The sequence below is a fragment of the Polyodon spathula genome, chromosome 8, assembly GCF_017654505.1.
Source record: "Polyodon spathula isolate WHYD16114869_AA chromosome 8, ASM1765450v1, whole genome shotgun sequence".
In the NCBI taxonomy this organism is placed as follows: Eukaryota; Metazoa; Chordata; class Actinopteri; order Acipenseriformes; family Polyodontidae; genus Polyodon; species Polyodon spathula.
In genome coordinates, this window is record NC_054541.1 from 42,731,588 (window position 1) to 42,755,707 (window position 24,120).

General features: G+C 36.0%; 1 protein-coding gene across 2 annotated transcripts in view; it reads right to left on the reverse strand.

The window, feature by feature from the left end:
- Positions 1-10,733: 10,733 nt before the first annotated feature.
- Positions 10,734-24,120, reverse strand: part of LOC121319988 (sodium-coupled neutral amino acid transporter 4-like) — a 33,234-nt gene continuing 19,847 nt past the window's right edge. For both annotated transcript variants that reach the window (XM_041258034.1, XM_041258033.1), the window contains exons 8-16: positions 23,132-23,214; positions 22,972-23,030; positions 20,313-20,573; positions 20,138-20,217; positions 19,195-19,295; positions 17,069-17,193; positions 13,600-13,744; positions 12,658-12,755; positions 10,734-11,361 (exon numbers count right to left, since the gene is read on the reverse strand). In XM_041258034.1, coding sequence (XP_041113968.1) covers positions 11,260-11,361; positions 12,658-12,755; positions 13,600-13,744; positions 17,069-17,193; positions 19,195-19,295; positions 20,138-20,217; positions 20,313-20,573; positions 22,972-23,030; positions 23,132-23,214 — 1,054 coding nt within the window. In that variant the 3' untranslated portion in view covers positions 10,734-11,259. The remainder of the gene's footprint in view (positions 11,362-12,657; positions 12,756-13,599; positions 13,745-17,068; positions 17,194-19,194; positions 19,296-20,137; positions 20,218-20,312; positions 20,574-22,971; positions 23,031-23,131; positions 23,215-24,120) is intronic.

Sequence of the window (24,120 nt, forward strand, 5' to 3'; positions counted from 1 at the left end):
TTACTGAGAATACTCTGTTCCTGAATTCTAGCATTATCTGTGATGGTATTAATAATAATAATAATAATAATAATAATAATAATAATAATAATAATAATAATAATAATAATAACTGCTAGAGATATAGACGCCTATATTAATCAGTTAATCTCACAGTCTTGTGATCTGAATATCCCTGGTAAAAAATAATTAATTTACTGTGTAATCTGATTGCCAGCAATTTTGCTACCCCAACCTATCCTGTCACATGAAAAAATAAGAAAAACAGAATTATGGAAACACATTTAGCATTTTTACTTATTTTACATCTGACAAAAGCTAGCAGAATATACAACCAGGAAAAGCAATTTAGCAGGGGGAACCCATCACAATTATTATTAACGTGAAAGTGCCTTTGTCCTGTGGGCATATCTATGCCAGCTAAGCAGAGAAGATAGCCCCATTTACAGTCACACTACCCTATATATGTTTTACTGGAAACTGCATACTGGGTACACCCCTGGCACACTGCAAGATGCATGACGGTTTTGTCCTTTCGTTCTAAACATTTGTATATGTCCTGGCTGGAAAGCTATCGGACTGACTGCCAAAAAATACCATTCTGCTTACCACATGTTGAAGGTACAGAGGCATACAATATTATTCAGACTCTTTAATCTTTAGTTCACCATTTCCTCAGGGTAACACATTTCATTGCATCAAGCATAGATCCAGCTGTCTTACTGTTAAACCTTATACAGAATGAATTGAATTTGTTATGGTTGCTGAGACATCTTCAGAACTAATACAATAGACCAGAGAAAGATTAGGTCATGGTACATGGTGTACCTGTTTCTGATACATCTGACCTACATATCAGGATTACCACAGTAAAGGAGACACACATACAGGGATGGAGCAGGATTCTGCTGGCATACATTTTGCAGAACCCTGTTGAGGATGCAGAAAATAAACTATTAAAATGCACCACTTTTAAGCCTCTACTAAAAAGTCTTCCAGTAGATTATAGTTAGAAAAAACAGTTGTTAATTAGACCAGATGACACTCTGCAGTGAATAAAAGCTTCTATTTTTATCCTGAAGCAGTAACATTTCAATCCACTTCAAAACTGAGATGGATGTGAGTCAGGGTTGTGGCCCCTGACGGATGTTAATGTCTACAGCATCTAAGCACAATAAATATTTTACACTTCAGACATTCACTAAGCACAAAAGGGCCTGCGCACAGATATGCCTGTACAGGAATAAACCCGCTATGGCATCACTAGCCTTTCTTTGGCACTGCCCCAGCTTTTGCCACATAGCCCATATGGTCTTGTCTGAAGATTCTTTTTTTTCCAATGCCGGCAGCACTAACTACAAATGGACACAGCTTTACTGTCTCGCATTTGCCCTGTCAAAATAAGATGTGCCACATGGCAATCCATGTAATCGGCACTAGCACCACACCACACTCTCTATCCTTAGATCTCTCTGCTGTCCTCCTGGATGCAAGGAGGAATACCTGCACTGCAGCATGTCTCCACATGCAGCAATATTCACATGTTCTCAATGCTGATGTCACAGCCTTGACTGCAGGCTGCCTTTCAGCTGCAGGAAGATCCTTTGGAATCCCGATTCCCTGCATCAGCAAAAATAAAAAAGAAAGAAAGAAATGCACAGTGGACTTCTGCATGGCTTTGATGCTCCTTTTGGAGTACAGGATTAGAATCACATCAAGGAAGAGCTATTTAGTTTGTTAGATTAATACCCAAGCCCTCAGTATCGCAGTTTATTTACACAATTAAGAAAAATAATTGGCATCAATGCTTGACTTTAAATGCATTCAGTAGTTTTGGACAAGCCCTACAATTTGAGGGAATTAGAAGATGTATTTGAACTTTGCCCAAATGTCTGATTGGCAGAATAGCGATTGCCAGGTGGTGTGTGAGAATTCATAGGAAAGGTAGAAATCTGAGTAATATTTATAGGTTTTTACACCATCACTCATGACCCCTTGATAAACGTTTTCAGCTGTTTTTTATGATCTGCAGCTGCCACATCATTTGCTCTCTGGGTCAATGAGTTAGTGCACCGAACCGCAGTCTCATTTCTACATGACCAACTTCCTTTTAACCCTCGGAACGAAGTGTCAGTTCATGTAATCAGAGTATTCTGCTCCCGTTACTAGCACCCTCGCAGGTTGAGAGGGAGATTTACCACCAAGAATCACATTCATCCATACTTCAAATACTCAAACCATCATACATTTTGAGCAAAAACTATTAGTGTAGTAGGCAAATGTTTCTCCGACTCCCTTCATCAGCATGAAGACATTAATATCAACGTCTGCCAGCTTGTGTCAGTTTCTTACAGTTTTACCACAATATTAAAAGGTTAGTGCTTAATCTGGAGAGAGAAACTGCATATTGTGTGTTGAGAACTGTTCCACTTGTAAAACCTCCATTAGGCATGTTGACTGAACAGCACTGGAGTAGTGTGGGGCAGTGGGAGCCTGCATTGCTTGGTTTATATAGTGCCAATTGGGAATGCATAAGAACTTGAGGTGGAACATTTTCAGGACAAAAATCCCAAGCACTAAATGCTAACAACAATGCCTCACACAAAGGATTTGTGAAGAATGTGTTTTTTAAATGTTATTGTGCATCAACGAATAAGAATGTTAATTTTTATCTGGTTCATCTACCAAAGACAGCAAAGCTCTCAAATCCTAACCTAAGGTAGATATAGCCAAAATATAATGCATGGATAAACTCTTTTTTATAACATGGCTCTCAATTTAATAGCAATGCTACTTCTATGAAGAGATACAACTGCAGCTGATAGCATATCCAATCTAAGTAAATACTTTTATTAGGCCAATATTGTATATTAATTGCATGGGATTAGCATGCTACATAACATTTCTAATTGAACTCCCTCCAAAAATCTGTTGATCCTATTACTGGCCAATAAAGGGTGTCAGAGATGAATGAATGAATTGATTATTTATTGACATGGCTATGACCCTCAATTAAACTTTAATTGATCAATTTTTCACCTGGGTGCCCTTTTTGGACCCAATAACATGTGCTGTCCTTTCTCGTTGTTAAAAAATTGGATGACAATTGTTAAAATATAGTTTTATTGTTGTTTTCTATTAATCGAATTAACAGTTACAGTCTATTCCTTTTCTCAATGCATATATTACTATGCATAATAATATGCACCGGCATATCTGTCATTGTATTTGAAGGGTTTTCTGAAGTCTACACATTTTTTTGCATCCTGCTGTTGAATAAGTAAGCATTCGCAGTGGATTGATTATTGACGATCATTCAACTAAACTGGTTGCATCCCTGTGTATTACACCTTTGTAATTAACAGCTCTATAAGGGGCTTTGAATTTCTTGCCTGTGATTCATTGTACCATACCATTGATTTCTGTGGTTTCTTTGAAGGATCTACACTTTTCAGTGGAATTATCTAGTCAACTGAAACATCAAAGGTTAGTGTCAGAGACTACTGTTTTTAGAATGCACTCATTCAAATCAATTGGATTCTGTATCATTTTACTAAATTTACATCACATTTCAAAGAGGTGCTGGAAGATGAAAGCAGCTAACACTCACAGTACATCTGCAGGTTTCATAATAATAAAATATTAATAATAGTAAATAGATATATAATGAGGAGGCTGTGTGGTCCAGTGGTTAAAGAAACAGACTGATATTAAAGGTCCCTGGTTCAAATCCCAGCTCAGCCACTGACTCACTCTATGACCCTGAGCAAGTCACTTAACCTCCCTGTGCTCTGTCCTTCAGGTGAGACGTTGTTGTAAGTGACTCTGTAGCTGATGCATAGTTCATACACCCTAGTCTCATATCTTGTAAAACACTTTGTGATGGTGATCCACTATGAAAGGCGCTATATAAAAATTGTTATTATAATGTAACACATTTACAGCACATAAATGAAACGCGGTAAAACCTAGCACCAAATGGCAGTACATATTTAATACGTCTTGAAAATGGGCACATTGTTCCTTGGGGGTATATGAGATTACAGAACAATAACATTCCCACCCACCCATGCTGGCAGAGAACTGATGTTGTATATCATTTATCATGCATTTCTCTGTATTTGAAGTATTATTGACTTTCTTGCATTTATTGCGTCTTGTAAAGCGCTTTGTGATGGTGTTCTACAATGAAAGATAAAATAAAGATTGATTGATTGACTGATTGTGATCAGAAGTATTTTTCAGATGGGGACAATTGTAGATCTCTGTCCCTGTTTCCACTCTGACATCAGTCGTGTTTGCTTATTGCTGGAATGCATATCAGTACAGTATATGCATATCAGTATTCTCAAACGGCCCAGAGCCCAAGCCAGTGAAGACTGGTGTGCATGTGAAAATGGTTGCTAATGCTAACTCATTTTAAAACAAACCCTGTCATGTTGTTATATAATAAGTGTCATTTGTCCAACTTCTGCAGCAGCCTAGCCCATATTCGAAATAAATACATGATGATTTAGTTAATCTGTACAGTATATATTTCAGATATAACATGTTTTCATATGTACACAGAGCAAGCTTTTGTAAATTGATCAGAACAAACTGATCTGGATCTACCCTGTCAACTATGCTTTATTTCTGTTTTCTATTTCATGTTTTGTATTGCATGTTGTATCTTTTTGTTGATTGTTTGATAACTGATTTGAACACTGTACTATGTCTTGCCAAAAAGCTCTCAAAAAGGGCATGAATAAAATACAAATAGATTAGAACCACACCTGGTTTCAGAGTGACCATGATCCAAATACAGGTGGTGAAAGCAATAGAATATAGTATATCATTGACCTCCAAGGGGATCTAATAGACTTGGCTGTTCCTATCAGGTTTGAGAGGAATGGTCAGTTGACGGCCAGACCACACATGTCACTGGGCAAGTGGCCTTTACCATCTCCACCCCAATAACTGCTGTCTTATATAATCTAAATCTACAGCGATTAGCATGCGCAGGACTGTGACCTGCTTTTTTGGGATTACTGCAAATGTTGAACCTGACTCACCCACCATTCATGTTAAGTTGTCAGCATCATTAGGGTCAATAGCAATGGCAGTGGCAATGCCTCTGGATCCCCATGTGTAAGTGTGAAATAAATGAAAAATAGTACATTACACAGGAAAAAAGCAAGGGAGCTTTAAAGGATGTTTTTTTTTCTGATATGTAAATCAAAAGACTAATACTAAAACGAAACAAAAAAACAAATAAAAAAGCATGTTGAACTTATATATATATATATATATATATATATATATATATATATAGTTTACTTTTAAATAGTTTTTAAAATAGATTAAGTGATGTTTATAATTATACTCCAAAGGAATCTTATACAACTGTTATCTTTTATCTCATAATAGAAACTTGAACTAACATATTCTAGTCATCACAAGAGCCGTAATCAGATTGCTGTGCTTTTTTTCTTAGTGGCTGAAATTTTGACAGTATCAGTTAATCCTGTGACTAATTTTATCACTATAAAATATTATTTTCCTAAAGTGTGGTTCTTTCATAACAAGCAATGAGTAACGCTGTATTCAAGATGATGTTTATAAAATTGATTTATTAAACTTTTATCCTTTAACTCACCCTTTCAGATCTCTGAAGATCAAAGCAAATCTCACAGTTTCATCTGATGTCAGATTAAAGGTAAAAGGAGCACCACTGCATAACTTTAGTGGCACCTTTTTCAAAGTAGTGAAAGGTCATCGGCTTAATTCTCAGGCTGCATTGCCAGCCCCAGCAAACCACACACTAGTGTTACATATCTGTTCAGGATGTGAGTTTTGTAAATTCGAATTTACTGTCCCTTTAACAGATCAGACAATGTTCGGCTGTGTTTCTTTTCTCTTGGATGAGACCAAATAATACAATATATATATTTTCTGTTCTTCAGGTCTGCATGCTCCAATTCCCATGTCAGAGGTTTGCTTACTATACTGTGGTAAATTTAGAAATACTAAATGTCTTTCTCAGTGTCTTCAGAAAAAACAAAAACACACACAAAAATAATTTATCTAAACATTTATCATGGAATTGAATAAGTTGCTTTTCAAATTTTTAAATGTACTCCTACCGAATAATTGTACAAATACGTAGGCACATGGACACACTGTTTTCTGTGACATTACAGATAGTCTTTTGGTTTATAAATCCACAAATCTCTGAGTATAATAAGCTATTTCCATTGAAGATCAATGCAAATGCAAAGCATTAGTAATTTGGTACCAAAGATCAGTTTTACTAATACCAATCAAACTATACAAAACTATGAACCATTTTAGAGCATTTTATAGCACCAGGGAATCCATCTGGATTGCCTTAACTACTTTCTTGAGGGGTAATCCTGGGATAACTCGAAATGTTTCTGTGTACTGCTCTTTGTAATTATAACAGAATGTTATTAAGAATAACCAAAATAAATGAATATGATACAACCTTCTAAAACAGATTTAAATTTGACATTTTAATCAGAGTTGGTCATAGTTGTTGTGCCAAATCCTCATCTTTATCTTTTCTGATTTGCAGGATTGCGCAATCTTTAATTGACGTGATTTAGATTTAGACTACGCAGTCTCGTATCTTGTAAAGAGCTTTGTGATGGTGGTCCACTATGAAAGGTGCTATATAAAAATAAACATTGTGCTTTCATTTTAAATGAAATATGTTTATTGAATATTTCTTCCAGATAATTTTTTAATTGCATAAGCAAGATAATGTGCTCTATTGGGTTTAGATAAATCATTCTAAAATGAATGTACTACTTTAAGCTAATTTAGGATTTAACAGAATGTCTACTGCAAGCTATCTGGTTATGGTACCAAATATTTTAATTAAAATGTCTAAAATTCCTTATCCATTGTCTCATTCATAGAATATGTATTTACTGCACAATTTACTTAACAATATGCAACTTACCTTTGAAACATCACTCTTTGTTTTGCTTTTACCATAGTACTATAGGATGCAGTGTGGTCCTGTGGTTAAAGTCCAGGGCTTGTAACCAGAAGGTCACTGGTTCAAATCCCACCTCTAACACTGACTGACTGACTCACTGTGTGACCCTAAGCAAGTCACTTAATCTCCTTATGCTCCATCCTGCAGATGATATGTTAAATCAATGTCCTATTGTAAGTGAATCTGCATATAATGCACAGTTCACAGCCTGCCTCTGTAAAGTGCTTTGTGATGGTGGTCCACTATGAAAGGCACTATATAAAAAAAATAAAGATAAGAGATATACCACTTCATTTTAGGAAGCAATTTGCTCTTTAATAAGTGTCTAACATCTGAATCATTAGTAAATTTTGTAAATAGCAATTAAATGGATGAACTGTATGGAAACATTTGTGGGGTTGTCATATAGTCACTTTGGGTACATCTGCACATGCTATGGCTTATTTAGGCCATGCACAGTGCTGAATTTTGGTATTGGTACTGAACTAGCCAAAGGGAATAAAATGACACAAAAAATGAAAAATGCCCAGAGTGTTAAAATCACAGAGATGACAAGTTAAGGTGCGAAGGCCTTAAACACACATTTTTAAAACTGCTCATAGTTAATTAACCAAGTTATATGGGCTTTAACAGCACCCCTACGAGCATTTTTAAAAATATTACATTTTTGTATTAACCATGACTTGTTCTGTGCTGCTCTATACTCTTCATCACCTAGATAAGGCACAGAATGCACAGCAGACAAACTATAGTGCCTTCATGAGTGTTCACTTTATTTTGATTATACGTTTTAGTATTATAGATGTGTGGATATAACCCTGGCCAAGTGCCATGTACTGACATACAGGTTATGTTGTTTTTTTTTTAGGTTGCTGGTTTTTCTTCTATTCATATGGAGTACTGAACACAAGACGCAAGACAAGAGATATATTTGTTTTTAAAATGTTTATTGTACATCTTGTATATATTGCAATTGTTCCCCTAATACAAAACAGCCTTTGTTCCAACAAATGCACAGGTTGAGTTATAGTTGTACCAGAGAAATTAAAAAAAAGAAAACAACAACAAAAAAAACTAGAGTACAAAACTACTGTATTCATGCCATTTGTATTTTTACAACAGCAGCAACATGATAACTGCATGTTTGGTTAACATGCTTGTTGGCTTTCAGAACCATCTATGAGGAAACGCCAATAAGGCATCTAAAAAATATTCCTAAATAAAATTAATGGTTTATAAACATGGTAGTTACATGTAAACTTCCAGCATACAACATTAAAACTGTTATTAGAAGTCTCTGGATATGTTACAAAACATATAGTAAACTTCTACCACATTCAGGTCCAATGGTAACTGATAACTGAAAGACTTATAAGGCTTTATCTACTAGATATGTAATATAGCATATACAAGTTTAAAAGCTAAGTTGCCTTTTTGCAGACTAACTTGCTGAAAGAGTAAAACAAAAAAAAAAACCCAAAAAAACCACCCAGGAAAAGATATATGGTAATATTAAATTTGCCTGCCATAACTTGAGTGTGCTTTAATCCATCTCATCCAAGATTCCTCAAGTATTTTCCATGAAACACGTAGGGCTTATATAACAGGTACAAGTATCCTGGATGAAGTACGCCAAAACTTTCATGTTGTCATATAGTTACTGTCTAAAAGGGTTCCCCTTGGTAGGGTACAAAAACAACTGTATATACAGGCAGTCCAGAGTTGCATTGCCGATCACAAGCTTACAGTGCATTGCTACGAAACAAATGGAAAGTGCTTTCATATTTAAGTAGCTTCAAATTACATTTATATTGTTTTTTTATTTTACTGACCTTTTACATTGGGCTGATCTGGCCTGTGTTACTTATGTCTATGGCTGGCAACTAGAGCTTGAAGGGCAGATTCTGAATTCAGGTCAAAAGCACCTTCCCAATATCACAAGATAAAACATTAAGAACACAGTCATGGAGTAAAAACTGCTCAGAGTGATTGTAAACATCATACAATGAGAGTAAAAACACAACTGCGTATGTCATTTGAAGTCACTTAAGGTACAACTTGGATAATCATTGAACTCACTTATATTACACAATATATTTCGACCAAGAGAAGCAGCTTGTTTATTTAGGTAAACGAGTCATGTTTTTACCATTGGCAGCAGTAGAGAAACACGGCAATGCAACCCACGCTTGGCCATTTTTTACTGAATAAACAGCAATGTAACAGTAAATCTAGGTTTACTATGCTGTAACAATTACATGGACCGCAATCTTATTTTCAAAACATATCTCGAAGGAGAATCTGGTGGCACAATCCCTTATAACCTCCACTGAACTATAAAAAAAAAAAGTGTACTACAGAAAACATTATTTACAGTATATATACAATCGTCAAAAAAGACCATGTATGTAATCTAAAACATGTATGTAACATTAAGCCATTTCATTTGAAATATCCACTTGTTACATGTATATGTAGATCTACAAAAGATCTATAAATGTTGTCCACTTTGGCTTGCAAGATTTGACACGCTCCTTGGCTCGGCTTGTTTGTAACTCTTTCTTGGCAAAATATGACTGTAGCAGGGCCGTGGCAAGATATTGGGACAAAAATATTAAGCTTCAACGTAAGGTGTTTATTTGGCATCTGCATCTGTTAAATTGTTGCTGGTAAAAGCTTGCGTAAACATTTAGGCAAATGTTTACAATTTAACAACTATCTTTGAAGATTTCAAAACAAATTCTTTTGCTCAGTTCTTTTGACCTTTTACACCAAGACAAACAACTTTTTAGTGATGGAAAATTAAAAAAAAACACACACACACACACTACACTGATATAGTGGTATTTAAATACTAAAACACCCATGACCTAAAAATAATATTAAAAAGAATAAAACTAAATTAGACTACAATAATATCTGCACAGAGAGACATATATGAAAACATTTATACAATATAGTAGTTTTTGTGATTTTTTAAAAAAGTGTCCAACTATTATTTTTCCTACAGTTCTCCCAATTTCGAATGCCGAATTTGTTTTTCAGCAATTCACCACATGGATCAGGAGACCCAAAGGTTCAGTGCACGTCCATTACAATACAACAATCCTCTCTCCTCCAGCTTAGTGAGAATATGGAATATAGAAACTAAAGCAAAGAGGTACGTCCGCCTTTGAGCTTACTAGGAGCCTGGCCAGCAGGATTCACTATAGCGCAATGAGGAGAAACAGTCCCTGCTGGTTTAGCCTCCCTAACTGACGGGAGAGCAAGAGCCAATGCGATGCTACCTTCGGAGTCCGCAGCGAAGACTGCACTACTGTTTGTGATTAATTCTTGGCTGCACAGCATGCTGAATAAGGGTAACCTACTGGCATTATTTCACTTTCTGGTATGTTTGAGACCTAAGGCAAAAAGGCTGCGTGTCCTATAGAAACAATGTAGAACACCGAACATTCCTGTTTTAAATTTCAAGTGAAGCTATTGCAAGGCATGCTAGATTCACGCAATTACCTTCTGATGATTTATCATGGTGAAGGTTGGGGACCCACTACAGAATCTTATAGGATTAAACTGCCTAAGATATCCTAAATATTATATATATATATATAATATATATATATATATATAATATATTTATATATATATATATATATATATTATATATATATCATATATATATAACAGTATTAAAATTGATAAAATGGAACGGCCATTTACATTTAACAAAAACAAAGTTATTTTGATTCTTGCACCCTTGCATGTACAGACATTATCTTTCGGGCACCCTCTGCTGCAGCAAACCCTCTGTCGCTCAACTCTCGCTAGAGGTCTTGCTAAGACGACGCAAATAATATTTAAATTAGTATATTGTGAATCTCTTCATTAACATATTTGTTCTTAGCATATACGACAAAATGTGCATTTTGCAAACTGTCGTAACGAAAATGCAAACTGCGGTATGTTGGCAATGCACTGGCCCAACTTAGTAGATCTACCCAATAATCAGTAAGTAAACAAAAGCATTAATTTTGTTAAAAACATAAATAGAAACACCCCCTATCACTAGAGGATACGTGTTTTTTCTTCTTCGAAAGAACACTGGTACTACACTAATACAGTCTTTTGGATCCTGCTTTAACATGAGCGTGGAACGACACCTCCCTCCTCGAGTGACACAGGTGGAGGGCTTGCTGGAGAATGGCATTCAGAGCTTCAAGTCATCAGTGTATACTTGTTTTTTCAACCCAAATGGGTTAGTGGCCACCAGAACCGGGAGGGTTGTGAATCCAGTCACTTACAATGAGTGACATGCTTCCGATCATAAAAATAATTCCCACGACGAGAAACACAAGTGCCTAAAGATTGAGAAAAGGCAGAGTCAGTACTATGCAGCATACATACAGTACACATTGCCCTTCTCTTTTTCTTCCCATGCAGTTGACAGCCATCTGCTGGCTTATCATGCTGGTTGCACCGTCTCATCACCTGCAGGGGGTAAATGGCCAAATAACTAACTTGTCGTCCTTGCAGGAACACTAGGAAATAACCCCCTTCATTTCGTACTCCGAGACATTTATGCTAAGCCCTGAAACACTCCTAAACACATTCTACCTACTTGCTGCTGAGGTATCTTGTGTACAATTGTAAATGTCTCTTTAAAAACATTAGCTATGTTTTTGTTGTTGCACAAGTATTTTCACTGCTCACAGATCATACTGTTTAGAAAAATGACCTCCATTCCACCTTCTGTGTTAAAAAACAAACAAACAAACAAACATCTTCACCACTGCCGTCGCTGAAACACAGAAAAAATAGCTAAGTGGCTGAGGGCAAGATTTAATGAAAGTGGAGTTAAGGTAAACATCCCTGTGTCGCCATTTTGGATCAAACTGTTCACTACCGTGGTGTGACGTAAAGGTGTGTCTAAGCAATCTGCATGCCAGCGGTTGATTCAAAATGGCACGGCACAAAAACACTCTTTAAACATTGGTTGAGCTGGGCTCATGAGTAGTCAGGGTGTGTTGACTAATGCATAGCAGTTCTGTTAGTAAAGCTGTGCAGTACCACAAATAATTATTTGTATAAGGAAGTCTCGGCATGAGGATTAATGTGCAGATTATTTAACGTGTCCCTTTGGAGTATATGAACAGACTTCCCTATTCCATTTATGTCAGTTGTCAGGTCCCACTGTCACATGACTTGAATGCAATGAGGAAGTCTGATCAACATCAGGCAGTTAGGCTTGTTCAGGGAAGTTGAGAGAGAGCTCTGAACCAGGTAAAGATAGAGTACAAAGAACAATGAAGAGAACTCAACATCAGAGCAACAGCAGCCAGAACTACACAGAATGATTACAAGGGCCAAAAAAACAACAAGGTAAATAATCAATTAAAATGCCACTTGAATCCAGTTATTCTTTTATCATTATAAAAGGAAGCACACGCAACAATTCTTCTTCTATACTTTCTCTACAATAACGTAAATCTGTCATTTAACAGGAATTACTTTAAACCAAAGGTCATCTGCCACATTTGCTGAAGACCCTTCATAAACAATGATTTACATAACATAGCATAGCATCACAATTAGAAGGAACAGTGAATTAATTTCCAAATTGTTTTTTTTTTTTTGGTTGTTTGTTTTGTACTTACCCCTATCTTTTGTGGTGATTTAAGAGGTATGCTTTTCACTAGTTTAATGTAGAACGCAGCTGGAAGGATAAAGATAAGCATGGTCGCAGCAGAGGAACCTGATAAAAGAAAAGTCGATTTATAAAGTGCCAATATCTATTTCAAAAACTGAGACTTGTGCACAAAAAGCAATTCAGAGGTATTTCAAGCCATTCCTAAGCAAGTCTTTCTTTAATTTTTTTTTTTTTTTTTTGCCCCCACATGGTTCATCAAAAATGCAGATTTGCTCAAAATCAAAAATAAATTTGGCTGTCATTGACTTTAATTATTCCTTCCTTGTAAGTGATGCAACACCCCCTCCCAGCTAACAGCTGTTCACAGCTGCTGTACAGCAAGAAGCTATCATTCATTTATCTGCAGGCTGATTCCTAGGCCAGCAAAAACCACCATTATTGTTACAACCCCAAGAAGCTGTTAATACAGGATGTTTAAAATGTATGCATTGAACTAAATAACACTATTTGCATACAGGGAAACATTCTTTCCTTCTCTGATTTCTCGTAGATTTATCTGCACTGTTACATATTTAAGATACGTTAAGAAAAGTTGCTTGAATGATGCAAGGTCTTACATATACAGTATATTAAAACATTTTCTTATTTATATTTTACAGTGTTCTTTTTCTTGTACTTTTTACAATTACATTGATGGCATGTTAACCTCTTTCTTATTTTAGTGGTTTTAAACAGTGGCAGATGTTCATACTTTACATTAACCATGATTTACTGACCACATCATTAAAAAGAAATAGCATCTGCTGTGTATGTTTCTAAAATGCTTCAACCAGTTAAATATCCTACTTGTGTGTTTTTTGTTTGTTTGTTTTTTACCACATAGATCAATTACTGGTTCTCAAACTGGTGCACAGTGAAACATGGGCCCAACAAACAAAATTAAACTTACCAATGAAACCAAAGATGTCTCTAATGGTAGGCACAAATATCACCAGAAGATTGTTAAAAACCAGCAGGACTGCCGCAATCAGGAAATGCCGGACCCAGCTGAACTCTCTCCTGGCAAATAATAGGGCTGTAATCGAAGATCGGATCTACAGTGGGAAAATAATAAGAATAAAAAACAGACTCACAGTAGTTCAACAACTAAAACAAAGGCACGTTATTAAACAATGCCAACAGAAATAGCCATATATAGACAGTGTGGATATATCTTCAACTATATATTTTATAGGCGGACATTTTTTCTGCAGAGTAGACTGAACAGTTTTTTTCAAGCTTCAAGCTATCTGTATATAGATGTGTCCATTGTCTAAATCAATTGCAATAGTATTTCAGACATTAATGCGATGATGATGTGCTTTATTATCGTTATGTACTTTTGGTCATACTTGAATTATATTGTATTCACTAGACAAACAGTCTTCCCCTGTATTTTACATGACAGAAGTAGTATAGCATAGGCATCCATCAATACTTTCTGCAGCTAACTGTCTTTTGCTTTTAGTACTTTTAGTGTTATTGTAAATAGGGTCTATAGTTCTGTAAAATAAAACAGTGTCTGCTTTCAAATAGTTTCTTTTTTTTTCTTTTTTTTTAAGATATGGGATTACATACACAGTAGTTTTTTTTTAAATTGCAGTCAGGTTTGTGTGATTCAGTAATGGAACACATTGCAGGCAGTGAACGAATTAGCCCCTTCCATTGTGAATTTAAGTAGGTGAAAGTTCAAGAGTTGCAAATGGTACACCCAACAATCTGCTCAATGATTGGCCAGGAGAAGTTTTAAGGAGCGGGGCTGAAGAGAAATATGGGGTCAAGTGTCATCGCAACTCAAACAGAGGCTGTAAGGGAGAGACAAGCAATTGCAAGTGAAGCTTGCATCAGCCATAGGAAGCATGGCTTATGCACCACTGGTGCAGTTATACTGTAGAACACTATTGCACAGATAGTTTTGCTAAGAATAAAACACTATATTTAAAAAGCTGTTTTGTTGCAAATAATAATAATACTTTAATTAATGAAAACATCACAATTTTAACAGAGGAAAGCACAAGTACCCTTTCCCCCCAATATATTTCCCATTAAATAGCATGTTTTACTGACCACTGTCAAAAGTTTAATGACAAAGGCAGCAGAGTGCTGTTGCTGTCCAGAATTGCAGAAACAGTACCATAATATTTACCATTAGACATATTATTTACAGTTGTTTATTGACCTTTGTATAATGACCACAAAGCTCTTTACTGACTTTGATAAAAAAAAAAGAGTGATTTAAAAATGTAATACACATGTGAGAAAACAGAGAAGCTAGCGAAATGTATCAATTAGTTTTATTCAATCTTATGGAATGCCTCCAATCCCCCAATATCCCAAATAAATAGATAAATAAAATAAAAAGATAACATCGACCTGTCGAAGCCTGTGTTGGAATATGCATCAATATTGAAGTTGCTACTTTAGTTATGGTAATCATGGCAATTAATTTTTTTTGTAACACAACAGTTTGAAATATTTTAGCCCTGCAAGAATATCAGCTTCAGTAACAAGCACACTGCAGCCGGTCTATCTCTTTGATCTGTAGCCTCTCATTATTAAAAAGATTCTTGCCGAAGGCAAACAGAACTAAAGCATCGTCTCTGCAAAAAAATAAATTAAACTTCTTCTGCACATTGATGAAAAGCACCAGATACTCAATACCTGACTATTTACAAATGAATGAGAGCCCTTTACAGTTTTGAGAGCTCTGTAAAAAAAACAAAACAAAAAAAAAACTGACAACAGTCTGCAAAAAGGACATTACTTCTCTGTGTTGGTATTCAGCTGTAGGAAGCCGATTTATCTAAGGTTTGTTCCAGAAAGTACTAATAGGTATACAAATTACAGGAAGTACTTTCCTTTTTGGTATGTTTAAATGATGATGTGGAACAGCAGTGCTGAGGGACTGGAACATTCTGTCTTTTCTAAGCAAACTGCAAAACACAAGGGTGTGAAAAAGCTCCAACACCACTTAAACCGTGACTGATCTCCATGTGATTGTTCTTGAGACTACTCAATTGTAATTGTAACAGTGAATGTGTGCCTCCTGCTGGCTGTTTCCTGTTATTTCTTATGTAGAGTTGGAAACAGGGATGTGTCAGTTTTTTTTGTATTCCAAAGTAACAGGCAATAAAGGAAACGCTATCCATATTACACTACAACCATAATACATATTTTGACTGTATGGCGATTACTGTTTCGCCTGAAAATGCTATCTGGCTCCCATTGATGGGTACTGTCAGTGATCATATGGAGCTGTTCATTACATTTGCATTGCACTCCTACTGAAATAAAGACCAGATCCAAATATGGTAAGTAGCAAGGGGACAGCCTATTGAAAAAAACTTCCTGAGAACTAGTTTTAAATGGATTCTGTATTTACCAGGAAAGAACAGCATAGGTGTCCTTTGAGACAAAGCAGAACTCGAGAAGAGCACACACAGCATGATAGTTAAATATTCTATGTATTAGTTCAAGCTTCCCTAATTTGGTCTTTGAGGAGCTCCGTTCTTTATCTGGGTTAGGGAGTCCTGAGAGAATAAGCTGAGAACATGCTGTGTAATTCTATTCCAAACCACAGCCCCCTTTCTTTCAACCTGCTTGTGAGCCACACCCAATGTATCTACCATTGTTATAGTGTGGCTAGCGACCAAGCAAAGCACAGCACAGACCTATTTAAAGCAATCAAAAATACCCCCAAATGTTGACATCGACTTGAGAGCTGGAATGCTGATAATCTGGCATTTGTGTTGTGTTCTATATTATGTTTTCTGTTTGGCTGCTTTTAAAATATGAAACGGTCCAATTTGCACTTGTGGTTGCACTCAGACGTTTGTTTAGAGGAATCGGATTATGTACAAGCCTCCTCTGAAGGTATGTTCTCACAGAACTGTAAACAAGGAACAATTTGTAATTCATAAACCCATATATCCTAAAAATGTCACTTAGCCTGTAGAACCATTTAAAACAACACTGTGTCCAAAGACTAAAAAAGTACATCTTGCAGAAGCATTCAATTACCAAATCTATCTATCTATCTATCTATCTATCTATCTATCTATCTATCTATCTATCTATCTATCTATCCACAGCTATAATTAAATATTTAACTGTAACATTTCACAGTAATAACAATGTTCTGACACCAATCAAGCTTTCGTGAAGAACCTCTGTACCTAGAATGAATAAAACGGCATGGACACTGGTATTGAAATCCTTTCTGAAATCTGACAGAAAGCTCTGTTTAGTCTGCTTTTAATACCAAGCTAATCATTTTGCAAATCACTCACAACCCAGGAAGTTATTCTGGAGATTCCTCCAAAGTGACAAATCTACGCTGATGCATGATATGTGCTGTTTAAGGTAAGATGCAGGCTTACTGGAAAGAGGACAATGGGGACAGTTAAGGTGACAGCTATCAATACTGCCAGGCGGACCATGAGGAGCAGGGTGTCAAACCTGTATACTTTGGTGAAGGTATGAAGCAATTCTGCTTCCACGTTACCTACAATTAAAAATAAATAAAAAGGAAGATGAAAGTTTCGCACAAGCAACATGAATGAAAAACAATAACCAGCAGCCTCTTCAATACATATTTACAACTACATCATACTGTAGTATGCAAAATAAAAAAAAAGATTTATAATAAAACACACATCCAGTGCACTAATGCTGTAACTGCAGTTTATTTTAATTAAAAGTAATAATTAAAAACATTTTTATACACCATACTATTTTACCAGTTACTTAACAAGTGTTGTGAGATCTTGCCTTGAATAACTTTTTTAAATTTGATGCTGCCGAGAGAACTATTACTTTTATATACAGGATCTCGTCTATCTCTCATTCATTCAAATCCGAAGACAGAATGACCACGCAAATGCACTGTTTCAAATTACACTGCATTGCTAAGCGCAGAGCTTGAATATATTCTCTGAATTCTGTTATTTAATTTAACTTTAAACATCTTTTTTCCCCATACATTGTACTTACTAGTGAAGAAATGTGATTATTCACACAATGATGGTAGTAAATAACTCAGCCATTCTCTTTCATGGAAGAACTACAGTATTCCATGAATGTTCATGGTGTATCATCTATTTCTTCTCTTTGTTTAAAAAAAACAAAGATACAGTAATCCGTCTCGTATCCGTCAGTCACACATCTGCCCTAACTGTTTATCTGCCATGATCAACATCTTCAGCAATGTTAGTTTATTATTGAACAGACAGGATTGTTCAGATATTGTAGTTCCTACCAAAGTTTTCGTGCACTGTTGTATGTGCTCTGTGTGCTGCCATTGCTGGTAGTGTCACGTTAGCTGTTCAGTTTGTCGACTTGACAAAAATCAATCCTGTTTGCACTGCGGGGCGTGTCAACTTCAACCTCCATCGCGATCTCCTGCCTGTCACTCAGCAGCGAATGCACGCACCCGCACTGCAGACAGCTACTCTGTCACAGGCATTAATACACTGTATCTTTCTAAACAAGGGCGCTCCCTAATAAAAGCTGAATCTCAAAACAATAAATGTGTGAATAGTCATTACTACAGCTGTTTATAATGGTATTTAAAACAGGATTCATTCATGTGACTTTACATATTCGCCCATACTCTGGTCCCACCGCAGTCGGATATGGGACGGATTACTGTACTATGAAAGTCAACAACATTATATTGCAATACATGTGGTATTGACCACATCTAGTATTTTTTTTAAAGGAAGCACTTCAAAAAGGTGAGGGCTGTGACAAACCAGTTAAACATCACTGAGGTTAGAACAAGTGTCTGCAAGGTAAATGGTTGTGGGTTTTGACTTCAAGCCAGGGCTGACTCAGCCTAAATATCTAAAATAGGTACGCAGGAGGGGTTTTGCAAAGAATGTGAAACATCCCACTTGCTTCAAATTGGCAATGTATGGTGTATGATGTTTGATTGATTAAATAAAGTTATGCAAGTTTTCTTGACAATTGATACAGTAACTTACTAAAATCTAGTTTTTTTCTCCCATCTATCAAAACATTAAAAAAATTATTGAAGTAAGTCATGAGTTGAACCCTTAGAATTTCTTCTTTTTTGCTGCTGTTTTTTTAAAAACAATATACCTAACTTGTTAAGCATGCTAATGAGACTGCCACAGCAGATGTACTTATTTATGTAGGCTGATAATTTCAGAAAGTAAAGGTATGTGGTTAAGGATAAACTTGTAAGACTGTTTGAGCCATTCACCTGAACACTTTATACTGGGAGTACCCTACTGAAAAACAATCACAATTGAACATTAAGAGTGAGGCTTCTTTTAGAACTGCATAGATGTCCCTGAGATTTGTTGATTTTATTTAACAATTTCCGAACATGTTTTCATTATGAAACCCAAATTTACGCTATCCTTTATCATCATTTTCATTATACCACTTATGATGGATTCTCTTGCAACTGGCTTGGGTCTATCATGAATAGGAGTTCAATGAAAGCATTTTTGACAAGTGCCATCATACATTTACTTACCATAGAAAGTAAGATAGCCAAACAGAGCTGACAACATGTACATGACAAGCATGGCAGTAATGGATATGTTCGAAACGTTCTGCATCTTCTTTCGCGAACGGCTGGGAAGTAGAAGGAAAAGATCCTGTTAGAAAATCTACTCTAAAGAGCTTCAGATGTTATACAGATGGTTACTCTACTGGAGTTTTCACGGGAGAGTGCAAACATCAAACTCTCTTCTTACACATCTCACAGCTTAATGCTTACATGGAAACATTGTTTGAATTGGAATTATGGAGATAACAGATGTACACATTTTACAGTTTTGTTAAATCCAGCAGATGCTTTGTCAAGTGCAAGACTGTGATGTGTTTTATGAATATCAGCACAGGGATTGCAGCTGTTTTCTGGTAACTAAATTACTTCATGTCCTTTGGTTTCAAACCCACTCCAACATCTAACAGGTAGTCAATTCATTTCAAAGCTACTGTTAACAATCTTAACTTGTTTAAAACTTACTTTATTAAACCATTTTTGGCTTCATTAAAAGTCTCGAGACTGAATATCAAACTTTACAACCGGAGATTTGTTTATCGACCTTACTCTGTTTTTCTTTTTGGTTTGTTTTAATACAACAGATGAAATTTGAAAGCACCTTGAGCTACCTATTTACTCCTTGTCATTAACAAAAAAAACACAACCAATATTGTTCAGAAACCTGAAATAACCGTCTCAGGAATTACATTTTGGGGCTTGTACGGTTAATATTTGTTTATTAATCATTTTAGAATTATAATTAGTGTTATATATTTTATAAGAAAATAATGCACGAATGACAGCTTGGAGTAAATAGCTTTGCAAATCTACCCTTTCGTTGCTGAATACAGAGGTGAGTGATGCACTTTCTTTGTAATCATGGCAGAATGCAGTCATACTGGTACATAAATAAGAAGGGTATTCTTACTCTTTCAATTCACTGAAGATTGGCAGCACCTCTGGGTGACACACAAATGCGAATGCCAGGATTGGTATTGTGTAAGCTGTCTAAAAAACAAAAAAATTCAACACATATTCAGTAACACAGCGTGCATTAGGATCAGAGGATCTATAAATAAATGTCCTTCAAAAGGCCTGCATACCTGTGAGTTGAACACAAAGTACTTTGGTTTGCACATGTCCTCCTTGTCGTGGTGAGGTTCATAAACCACCCCATTGCTGTGCTCTCCAGGAGCTTTTGTTTTGCCATGAGAGTATTCCATAGCGAAGTCAGCACCAGAATGAACCGTTCTGTTGTGCAAGATAGCTGGAGATATGTGCATGCTGGTATTATGGGTTTGGTTTGCTCCAATTGGGTCCAAAAGAGGCAGTGGACAGGGGATTTGGGACTTCTTGTAGATCAACTGAAAACACAGGAAATTAATTATATATATATATATATATATATATATATATATATATATATATATATATATATATATATATATACAGTGCCTTGCAAAAGTATTCAGACCCCTGACCAATTCTCTCATATTACTGAATTACAAATGGTACATTGAAATTTAATTCTGTTCGATATTTTATTTTAAAACACTCAAACTCAAAATCAATTATTGTAAGGTGACATTGGTTTTATGTTGGGAAATATTTTTAAGAAAAATAAAAAACTGAAATATCAATAAGTATTCAACCCCTGTGCTGTGGAAGCTCCCAGTTTGCACCGATGAAAGAAATTGCCTTAACAAGGACACAATTACCTTACCATTGGCCTCCACCTGTGAACCATGAAAGTTCCTGTCACATTTTCTGGATAAAAACCCCACTGTTGAAGGATCAATGGTAAGGCTGTGAATCTGAAGGAAAATTAAGACCAAAGAGCATTCTACAGAAGTTAGAGATAAACTAATACAAATGCATAGATTAGGGAAAGGGTACAAAATAATATCCAAGTGTTTGGATATCCCAGTAAGCACAGTTGGATCAATAATCAGGAAGTGGAAGCTGCATCACACCACCCAGGCACTGCCAAGAAAAGGCCATCCCTCAAAACTCAGCGCTCAAACAAGAAGGAGACTTGTGAGAGAAGCCACAGAGAGGCCAACAATCACTTTGAAGGAGCTACAGAGTTCAGTGGCTGGGAGTGGAGTAATGATGCACCAGTCAACCATATCAAGAGCTCTGCATAACACAGGCCTGTATGGGAGGATGGCAAGAAAGAAGCCGTTACTCAAAAAGTACCATCTGAAAGCACGTCTGGTTTGCCAGAAAGCATGAGAGTGACCCAGCTGCGATGTGGGAAAAAGGTTTTGTGGTCAGATGAGACCAAGACAGAGCTTTTTGGCCAAAACTCAAAGCACTATGTGTGGCGCAAACCTAATACTGCCCATGCCTCAAGACACACCATCCCTACAGTGAAGTATGGTGGTGGCAGCATCATGCTGTGTGGATACTTCATCAACAGGGACTGGGCATCTTGTTACAATTGAAGGAAGAATGGATGGGGCAAAATACAGGAAAATACTGCAACAGAATCTGCTTCAGTCCGCTAAAAAACTGAAGCTTGGGAGGAAATTCACCTTTCAGCAGGACAATGATCCCAAGCACAAGGTCAAAGCAACATTGGAGTGGCTCAAGAACAAACAGGTGAATGTCCTACAGTGGCCCAATCAAAGTCCTGATCTCAATCCCATTTAGAATCTGTGGCACTATTTGAAAATTGCGGTCCACAAGCGTCGTCCAACCAACCTGAACAATCTGGAGCAAATCTGCCAAGAAAAATGGGCCAAAAACAGTACGACACTATGTGCAAAGCTGGTACATACTTACCCCAAAAGACTTAAAGCTGTTATTGCAGCAAAAGGTGGCTCTACCAAATATTAATGTGTGGGGGTTGAATACTTATGCAAGCAAGATATTTCAGTTTTTTATTTTTCTTAAAAATATTTCCCAACATAAAACCAATGTCACCTTACAATAATTGATTTTGAGTTTAAGTGTTTAAAAAATATCAAACAGAACGAAATTTCAATGTACCATTTGTAATTCAGCAATACGAGAGAATTGGTCAGGAGTCTGAATTATTTTGCAAGGCACTATATATATTTATATATATATATATATATATATATATATATATATATATATATATATATATATATATATATATATATATATATATATTTACAAAAATGTATACAGTATATAACCTGAAACTAGAAATAATTATAATAATATATTTTTACAGGCCTTCCCTGACATATAGTGGTAACTATGGGCTATCATTGAAGAATATTCACCTTGTAGACATCTTATAAAACAACAAAGCTTAATTTACTGTATTTTATAAAATATTTTAGGTTTCTAATGCCAACAATAATTAATGAATAACTAACTACAGAGCACACAGAGTATACTAGGGGGTAACAGTCTTCCTGAGACTACATTCTGAAACTATATTAGTGAGGGGGCCCGTTACCTTCAACTACAGCACAGGCGACGGACTCTTTAGTTATATGACAAGTCCTTTGTTCCTTGAGTTTTAAGGTTATGTTTTTTTAATTTAAAAAATAAATAAATTAAGTGCCATTTCTGAGTTTTACTTTAACAGAAATCAGTCATTCCGCTCGGCGACAGAATGCTGTTGCCACGGTGTCAATGGACTCCTTATGATGTCTGTTTATCCAAATGGCATTATTTTACCACATAATTCATTAAACCAGACTAGGAATCCCAATGAAAGTGAATGGCAGAGAGATTCCACTTCTCATGAAATAATGTACGATATTAACATGAAATACTTACAACTCCGACGAAAAACACCATGCATGTGAGAGAAAAGCCACTGGTATAACCAAGGTAACCTATCCAAGAACAAAAATTGCATATTTTATTTTAAAAAAGAGAACAATTAGAAAGCAAAGAATGAACACTATAGCAAGACCTGGAAGTCGAAGATGCTTACCCAGACTTTTAAGCATGGAAAGAGGAAGGATGATTGCCAGTGATACAATCACCACAAGGTAATTGCCATTTAAGTACCATTCTCTGTTAAAAGAAAAAAAGAACATCAATGAAGCTGGACTGCAACATTCATCTGAGTTTATATACAACCCGTTTTGAGTTCGAGGTTTGCTTATCTGTATAAAATTATTAGTTTCAAATTAGCTGTACAGTTAAAAATAAACTAAATGCTTTCTGAAGTTGTCTGACATGTTCTTTATGAATAGAGTTATTTTTGCTGCTTTACGTTTTTAAAACAGGACAGTTAGCGCTGTTGTGTAATTAGTTACTCTGTGTGTTTTAGATAGTCAGAAGTTCCACTTGGTTTCATACACATCATGCAAGTCTGTTTGCAACATAGTTGGGCATTAATGTAACACATTCCTAAGGTCTCTAAAAAATGCTGCCAGTTTTGTTTGGTCACGGTTTTAGGAGGAGGGGTGAGGGTGGAGGATGTCTTTCAGTAAACTGATAAAAGATAGCTTTTCATTTTCCCATGCTGATTGTTATCTGGCTTTTTGGAAGTGGAGTATTTTAATTAGTATCACATGGCCATTAAATATTGTTTGTTTACAAGGAACAGGCACTACAAAAAGGTGCCCCTCCTGTGGATTTAAAAGTACGCCATCGTCAAAATGAAGAAAGGCCTAAAAAAAAAAAAAAAAAAAAAAAAAAAACTGAATAAAATCAGTCCTTCAAAAGAGAGCCCCACCAAAAAGGGCATTACAATTTAATTGGACCCCTCTTTCCAAACTACTACATTCGAATTGTGTATGCTTCTTCATAGCCTTGAGCGTTAAACATGACATGTATTTGGTTTCATAAAGTCATTGAAATAATTAGATATGCAATCCTCCACAAATTTCCAAATTGAATACCAGACAGGTGATGATCAACAATCAAGGCATTGTAAACACTTCATTATTCAAAAGCAAAAAATAAATAAAACAC